The 9,288-nt window shown below is 37.2% G+C and overlaps 1 protein-coding gene across 1 annotated transcript; it reads left to right on the forward strand.

The window, feature by feature from the left end:
- Positions 1 to 1,632: 1,632 nt before the first annotated feature.
- LOC109005245 lies at positions 1,633 to 3,853 on the forward strand. Its single transcript, XM_018984076.2, has one exon. It carries the CDS (start codon positions 1,900 to 1,902, stop codon positions 3,631 to 3,633), a length of 1,734 nt encoding a protein of 577 aa, XP_018839621.1. The 5' UTR covers positions 1,633 to 1,899; the 3' UTR covers positions 3,634 to 3,853.
- Positions 3,854 to 9,288: the final 5,435 nt, after the last annotated feature.

Below are 9,288 nucleotides of genomic sequence, written 5' to 3' on the forward strand. Positions count from 1 at the left end.
TGAAAGGGTATAGAATTTAGAAAGCAAAATACCTTAAGCTAGCTAGAGTTGTACGACCATTGGAATACTGCCGTTTTAATAAGATAACAATAAGCCTGGAAACAACTTTGTTGAAAAACTTATAATAGATTAGACTTGTGCAATAACATCAGTCTCACACTTCACCTCTCGTCAAAGCTTTAAATCGAAGCACATGACTCTTCTCATGCATGGGAACGGCACATCTTATAATTTGTATAGAAGCCTCACATTTCTGTTATACAGAAACTTCACATTCTGTAAATTATTTAAAAATATATAATTTTATTTTTATATTTTATAAAATATAAAAATAAAAGAATAAAATCACTTATTTTTAAATCGTATAAATGAGTGTGAGACTTGTATTAGAACTTTTCATTTGCATATACAGTGCGAATTCTGCTGTACTGCAGGAACTGGCGAAATGGGACTCTAGCTTTCTCTGAACAAAATGACGGCATTCTTACTGTATGGCCAATCTTTCTTTCGAGATGGATTGTACTTGAAGAACCCTTATAGAATCCATGTAACTTTCTCATCGATTATATTTAAATAAATATGGTTGAATTACACAATCTTCTGCTCCATGCATGAATACTAGTATAAATAATGGCGATATTATTATTTTTATTTTTTAGGTTATGTCTTACTTGTAGGCTAATCATTTAAAAGTAGAACTAGCCGCCAGCTCTTATCGCTGGCGTGATCGCTAGTTCATTCTTTATTTTTTTTAAAATATTTAAAAAAAAAAAAACAAATTCTTAGTAGTAATTTTTTTAAATATTTTTAAAAAAATCAAAATATCTTAACACTAACTTTGAGCGGTATACTTGAGGGAGCTAATTAGCATTTTTTTTTCTTCTTTTCTTTTTTGAATCAGAGGGGTTGAGGGTTAGGTATACGAAATCTAATTATTTTATAGTGAAAACATTTACAAAAAAAAATTGTAAATACTATAAACTAATTGACATAAAAAAAGAAAATATTCAATTAAATAGATACATGTCATTGAGAATAATAGAGAAGGAAAATAAAGAAAGACATTCCATGCAATCCAAAGTTGCAAATCAGCATATAATATTTTGTTTATTATGAATATTTTTTGTATGATCTCCACAATTAAAGCTAGCGTAAGCTGTCCAAAAGAAGAATCCTGGCCACATCCACGCAACCTATTTTCTCCTTATTTCTCCCTATTCCCCAAGAAATCATCTTAAATGCAAAATGTTTTCATAATTTTTTGAAAAGAAATGGTGATCCAAATAACATGCACTTATTAAATCTTTTATAATTAAATGAAGTAACTGATCACCAAGCAAACTGCCGTCCCTACAAAATGTCTTTTAAATATTTGAAGAGAAAACTATGCCACAAGCCAAACAAGGAAAAATTATGTACAAGAGATTTTTATTTTTTATTTTTTATTTTTTATTTACCAAATGGCATTTAAAATCTCACTGTAAATGTACAACCGATGCATCCGATTCTATTACCTTGTATGGCTCCAGATTACTATACACTATTAATTCCAGTACTTCCTAAACCTATATATATATATATATATAAGAAAGAAAAAGAAGTGAATAACTCAAACCACTGGTTTGAAAATTTTGGTGCCATTCACTTTTTCAAAAGGTATCTTCGTTAAGGCTGTGATGTCTTCTTCTTCAGCTTAGGCAAATTTAGCAAATCGACAGGCCTATATGTCATTTGCAAGGAATCGCTAAAGGCAGAGCAGCAACGCAAAGCAAAGCTTGAGATTTGTGACTCAAACTTCGGTCCCCACTTCCTTTTCCTCTTTCTCTGCTTTTCGTTAACCCTAAGTCTTTCTTCTTCTTCTTCTTCTGTATCCAAAACAAAAATATTCTGGGTTCTTCTATGGCAGATACAGAGCCTGACAACATCAGACACCAAAAGCTACTTCCTGAGAAAAACCTAGCGAACCCAAGTAAGTTCTATTCACACTTCCTATACAAAGCTCTCATAGTTATAGTTTTCGTAGTTGTTCTTCCAATCTTTCCCTCACGAGCCCCTGAATTCATCAACCAAACTGTATTCACCAGAAGCTGGGAGTTTCTACACCTCATTTTTGTCGGTATCGCCGTCTCTTATGGACTATTTAGCCGGCGAAACGATGAAACTGAGAAAGAAAATAACAACTCTAAATTCGATAATGCCCATACGTATGTGTCTAGATGGCTAGAGGTATCATCGGATTTTGATGATGATGCCGAAAGCTCATCTGGGTCTGATGAGAGCAGGGTCCAAACGTGGAGTAGTCAGTACCGTAGGAATGAACCAGTGGTTGTTCTAGCCCAAGAACACTCTGTTCATGCTGAACAGAGAAGTACAGGTGAAAAGCCGCTGCTTTTACCTGTTCGGAGCTTAAAATCACGGGTGCCTGACCCCGGCGTTGTAGATTCTGCTAATGAATCCAAACCTAGTGGCTACTCATCGGGTTCCATTAGTAGGTCTACTTCCAAACCCAGTTCCAAAGGGTTTTCGGGGAATTCAAATAAAACTAGAAATGGCGGATTGGGAGGTTTGGACCCGCTTGAACTGGAGGCGAGGTTGATGGACAATGTTGTGCATCCTTCTCCAGTTTCATGGCGATCGAGGTCTGGAAGAATGGAAATGGAAGAAGATGTTGATAGTCCTACACTGTATAATCTACCTCCTTCATTTGAGGAATCTGAATTTAATCGGCTCAAATCTCGGTCTTCTAGCAGCAACCAAATGACTGAGTCATCACGATCCAGTTCCAACACTTCTTCAAAGTCGTCTCATTCACACTATCTATCTTCGGCAAGAAAGTTATCTCCTTCGCCTTCGTTTTCTGCAGAATCACAAGCCAAAAATGCGGAGGATTTGGTGAGGAAGAAGAGCTTTTTCAAGTCTCCACCTCCACCTCCACCCCCTCCTCCACCTCCACCTCCACTGATTCGGAGATCATCTTCAGTGCGGCCTAATTCTACCTTTGTGAGTGATGGGGTTTCGTTGGAGAAGGAATTGAAGCGAAGCTTCACAAGTGAACCAAAGAAATTGAATAAAAGCGTAGGTGAAAGTCAGTTGGGTAGAGTGAATCCTGGGGTGGAAATGAAGGTTAGAAGAATCAGTGCCAGTGAAGCAGAGGCAGGAGCTGGGGGTGTCACAGGTTTTAGAGAAGGTGCCATGAATGGTAACTTGGAGAAACGCCTAAAGGAAGCTCAGCCGACCATGGTGGGAAAATCAGGACGGAAGATAATGGGATTTGATCAAACATCGTCCCGGACCAAGAGACTGGGAGTGGAAAGCAACCCTGTAATGTCAAACCCTGATTTCATGGAATTCTCAGGGGAAGAGAACCAAGAGACTATGGTTTCTGATGAAGACACTGAAAGTGAGGATGATGGCATCGGAGGAGATTTTATCGGAGGAAGTCCAAGCAATGGTGAAGGTTTAAACCACAAGGAAGCTGCTTTGAGCAGTTTCAGTGATGGAGGAGGAGGAGGACCTGATGTGGATAAAAAGGCTGATGAGTTCATAGCCAAATTCAGAGAGCAAATTAGGGTTCAAAGAATTGAGTCCATCAAGAGATCGAGCGGGCAGATTAAGAGAAACTCTTCGAGGTAAAGTTGAATGTCCTCCAGTCTTGAAGAGTTTAAGCTGGATGGATTTAGAGCCGGTGTTTGAACTTTGTTTTTCCCTTTTGGTTCTATGGTTGGTTCTATGGTTTCCTATTTACTCGATGTTATAGTATTTTTTTTTTTTTTTGATAAAAGGACTTCATTCATATAATAAACTTTGAATTACACATGAGAATTGTCCTACCAAACATGTTGAGCAATAAAAGAAGAAACAGAATGCATCCACAATATTATTCAAATGAGTTTCATCTTTTGTTCAATAATTGACAATCATACGTGGAACTACCATACCATATTCACACGTGCATCTAATGGTGTGGCTAAGAGAAAAATAGAACGTTGATTGAGTTGACAAATGTCATGCTTATTGAATCAAGCACTCTCTCAAATTTTTTGGCTGAAGCAATTTTGACTGTTTGTCATGTTTTAAATAAGGTTCCTCGCAATATTTCAAAAACTACACCTTTTCAATTATGGAGAGGGCGTAAGCCAAATTGGAAATATTTTAAAGTTTTGGACTATTTGGCATTTGTAAGGCTAACAAATCCTAAAAGGCCCCAAATTAAGTGTTATAACTACCACTTACATCTTTTCTGGATATGCAAAAAATAGCATAGTCTATAGATTTATTGATATTAAAAATAAAGTGATTTTTTTAATGAGGCAATGCAATTTTTCATGGAAAGAAAATTTTTTTGAATTCAGAAATTGTAACGACTCGGTCTAATATTTCTAAGGCAATATCAAGATAATTTTATTGGGCCTAAAATTATCTTTAATGTGTTAATACTTTGAGAGATCCAATTGAGGTTTATGGATAATCTTAAATAGCCACAAGCCAAAAAGTTATATAAATGGATTATGAAGTTTCTATTGGGCTTATTAAGCCCATCAAATATTTTAGGGATTAATAGACTCAAACCCATGAGAACTAAAGCCTGATTGATTTCTGAAGTCAAGTCAAAGTCCATGAACGTGTTCAATTTCAAACACACTAGATTACAGTTACAAGTCTTTTTCACGTTAAAATTCCTAGACCCACTCTTTCTATATATTCAGACCGGTAAACCACTATAAACCTTTTGTGAGGCTTCCCCGTATACGTTAAACCAAAGTCTTCTTCCTTCTACGAACTAGGGTTGCCACACTGCACACACAACTTTTTCCACAAAAGATTTCCTCCCAATCGCAGCCTCCTTCACGCCTCGCCTCCCCCACCATGAAGCACGGCCAGAACTTCACACGGCCAACCTCCATGACCGCGAAACCACCTCTCCCCTTCATGTCACCAACAACAAGCAACCTTCCCACAACCACGTCACAAACCACCTCCCCTCAGTCCCAATAGCACGTCCAGCGGCCTTTCTAAACAGAAGTCCCTCTCCCCATCGCACAACGATCGAGTTGATGCACCGTAACCCAACAAAGTGCAAGCGATCGTGAACCACCCTCACTCCTCCACATCTCGGCCATCAAGGTTGCTCCGCACGGCAACCTTTCGTGTCATGAAACCAAACCAACTTCTACACCGAACAAGCCTCTGTTTTTGCCGCACAAAAGTTGAGCATTTAAACCAGCCACTACACCTCCAATGCTGACAATGGAAGCTACCACCCACTGACCCATTTTGTCGCTATTGCACCGTGAGCCTCCATCGCCGGCACCGCCGTACAAATCCCTCAAGCTCTCCCTGTAATCTCTCTCTCTCTTACTCCCGACGTTAAGCCTCTCCCCATCTTGGTTCTCACACTTTTGCTCTCCCTCACGTTACACGCTTTCTCTCTCCCTCTCTCTCACATTTGCTCTCCCTGCCTCCTACGTTTGTTCTCTCTCTAGCTCACCATGACTCTCTCTTAAGCTCTCGGTTGATCTCTTTCTCTCTCATTCGGTAAGCTTCTCTCTCTATCTCTCGGTTACTTTCACTTCTCTCTCACTCTCTCACGTTAATTAGTTCTTTCCCTCAGTTACGGGCCTGTATAGTAAATTTTCTAGCCCAACAATTTGAAATGGGCCATGGCTAGCTTGCAGATATGTTTTGAGTTTAATGGATTATATGGATTTATAATGGTTCGGGCCCACGTAAGATCAGACTACTTTTATGGTTTAGGTTTTAGATTTTAGGAAATATAGGTTATTTTAGTATTTTAGGTCTTAATTACAAAGTGCACATTTAATTAGAGATTTAGACAAATTACTTGTCTATTTTATAGGTGATCGATTTTGTAACAGAAATATTAGAAAGCGTTACGAGGTTAAGTAGCTTTATCACAAAATTAGAATTAGCACATGTTAACTAGTTATATATATTATTATTAAAGTCAATTCTTTGGAAGTCAATGTATATGTACCATGCATGTCATGATATTTGCAAGTATGTCATTCATCATATTTCATTCTGTATATTACAGTTATGTATGTATTTTGTATCTCATGCATCTCACATTACATAATTCACGTAGGCTTTCTTATGATCAAGTGTAAGATAAGAGCATATCAGTTAATAAGATAGACATTCAGATGCATGGTACCAATGTAATTTATAAATGGATGTGAAAGCGACGGACCTAAGTGTGCTCCACCATAATATTAGCAAATCCCCCTGTAGCCACAGGATGTGGAATCAGTGCATACAACCTTGCATACAAGGTTAAGTGTGTTAGTCAGTAAGATATGTATGATAAGTATGATAAGACAGATAAGTAAGATAATTCAAAACAAGGCATGCTGTAATACCCCAGTCCCTTAGGCTAGGAGTGTCACGTATTTTTCATAAAAATAAATCCGGCAAGAGATCTCAAATTTCATAAATGAAATTAGAAATTTATTTTGTAGAAAAATGTCTAATAAAATGTCTTTCAAAAATATTAAATGAATTAACTGAATAAATTCATGTCATAAAAGCATGTTTTATTTTAGAAAGTCTGAACTAAAAAAATAACTGCTCCTTCTACTCCTGGCCTACCTGCTCATATTCATCATCCTCATCTGGGTGGTTATAAACATGAAAATAAACTAAAATGAGTCGAAGACTCAGTAAGAAATCCATCATAACGTAAACATAGTAAACGTAAAATTTTCATAAAAATTTTCATGCTGAAAACTTAAAATTCATGACTGTTCATACTGATATTTATGCTATGCATGAATGGTTTAATTGAATTAACTGATTGATCAAACTGATTTAACTAATTTAACTGATTTATCTAACTGGCCAACACACTTAATCCTGTGTGTGAGGTTATGTACCGACCCCACATCCCGCAGCCGCAAGGGAAGCCGCTAATAGTATTTAGGCATACTATGGTGGACCATGACTGAGTTCGTGGCTTGCACACCACCCTGAAACTGAACTGCATTGGTACCATACATCTGAATGGCCATCTTATTAATTGATCTGATCTTATCTTGCACTTTAAACTTAAGATAGCTTACGTGTCTTATACACATGAGATGCATGACATAATACATACATAATTATAATTTCTGAATGCGAACATGATGCGGAATGATATGATCGTATGCTATACTGGATGACATGTTTGCATATGACATGAGTTGTAATGCCCCGTCCCCGAGGGTCCGGAGAGTTAACTCATGTCACTTAAAAATCATTTTCCTTCCACATAGTACATACTCTAATTTTTCTCTATCGCACAAAATACTTATATATTTACATCAATTACTCCAGAATAACTATTCTAAGACAATTCAAAATCTTAATATAAACATCAATCTCCCAACAAATCACATCATCAGAGCACAACAAGCTTACTGAATGAAAATCCCCAATACCCATATAAACCTTCTATGCTTAAACCATCATTCTTAACTCTTATCACACATGCTTCATATCCTTGATTCTCAACTGAAACATTCAAATCATCTTAAAAATATTGTGGAGATAAGGGGTGAGTTATCAACAACTCAGTAAGCAGAGAACATATACTAGTATGTAAACATGAGCCTTTTCAGAAAGTTCAGTATGCAGAAACAATATCATTTTATTTTTATATGCAGATCTCAGAAAAACGTGTTATCAGAAAATCAGAGCGACTTTTCAATCTTTTCATACTCAAAATCAAAAATTCATATTTAAGGATCCATTTCATATTCAAAAATGCTTTGGCATAACATAACTGAACATCTTCATCTTATTATATCATATCATATACCATGTTTAACCCCCGTGGTAGGGTTGTACTATCCCCGGTGGCCAAACCAGACAGTATCATGTGGTGAACTTCCCATTTTTCAATCTCGGAGCCCTGAGTGTGCACATAGGAAAGAACACGTAAAAATACCACTTTGTTTTCAAAGTGGGTGCACTCATATCATATCATATCATATTATATCATGGTGGTACCAACCATATGGCGTGAACCAGTATCATCATATCATAGCCATATTCAGAACAGATAAGTATGCCAAAGTTTTATCATATTAAAACACGTGCGAAACATATTCATATCATTTCCATTTGATCAAAAATAGATTCAAATCATTTCATATCACATGCATAAAAATCTCAATGATATCATATTCGCTCTTTTGCATATTTTATAAACATGTCAAATACTGCTCATGTCTACACAATGCATGTCCGAAAATATTTTCCCTTTTTCGTACAGATTTCATGAGTGATGCAAATAAACGACCGAGGTTGATTTTTCTCAAGTTTTCATTTCATCACAAAATATGCAGAGTTTTTAGAAAGTCAACCGCAATCTCAATAATCAGTATAAAAACCTAGCACAGGACCCCCGCTTACCTAGACGACTTAACTTTTCCAGAATTTTCCTCAAATATGTCGAGTCGACTATAAATCGTCACCTATAAAGATAATCACGTAATTTTCGTAAGTTTCCAATCAATCACGTATTTCGATATTTAAGCCTAAACTTCAAAATTAACATATTTTAATTCCTCGAAACTTAAAACCCTCATAATTCCAAAAATATGTCATCACTTTCTAAAATCATCAATATCCACCATAACCAAAGTCAAACTCAAAACACCAATATTTAAACCCGAAACTGTCAATAAATCTCACATCATAAACCAATCACTCAAACAACTCCATAATCCAATCCAACTGACCTCCTTACTCTTCGGACTCAGTCCGGCACAACCAACCAATTCACAGTAAATATGAGTTAGCGCTAAAATACATTTAAATCTCAAAAGTTCTTTGAAAAAATACTTACAATACTATAATGTAATTTTTGAAAGATCACAAAGGTGCTAGAAGCGGCAACGCAGCAACAAAACAGTGCCAAATGCACTGTGGCCGTGGGTCTCAAAAACCCACTTTTGAACGGGTGCAAACGAAGACTCGAAATTGATAGGGTAGGGCTTAGGGATGTCGGTGAAGCTAGTGGTGGTGGTGGTGGTGGTGGTTGGCCGTGGGTGGCAGCGCAAATGGTGGTTGAAGTGAAAAATACCCAAAACGAAAATGTTAATGAATGTGCTTCACCGGTGACGGATCGGAGGTGGGGTTGAGTCTAATGGGTTGCTAGGAGGTTGAGGATGATGTGGTGAAGAAATAACGGTCAATGGTGGTGCGACGGCGGCGCGCGAGCACAAGAGGTGTCGCGGCTTCAATGGACTTGTGGTGGCTAACAACGGCGCGGCTGGGGTTGGA

The sequence above is a fragment of the Juglans regia genome, chromosome 2 (genome assembly GCF_001411555.2).
Source record: "Juglans regia cultivar Chandler chromosome 2, Walnut 2.0, whole genome shotgun sequence".
Taxonomy (NCBI): Eukaryota; Viridiplantae; Streptophyta; class Magnoliopsida; order Fagales; family Juglandaceae; genus Juglans; species Juglans regia.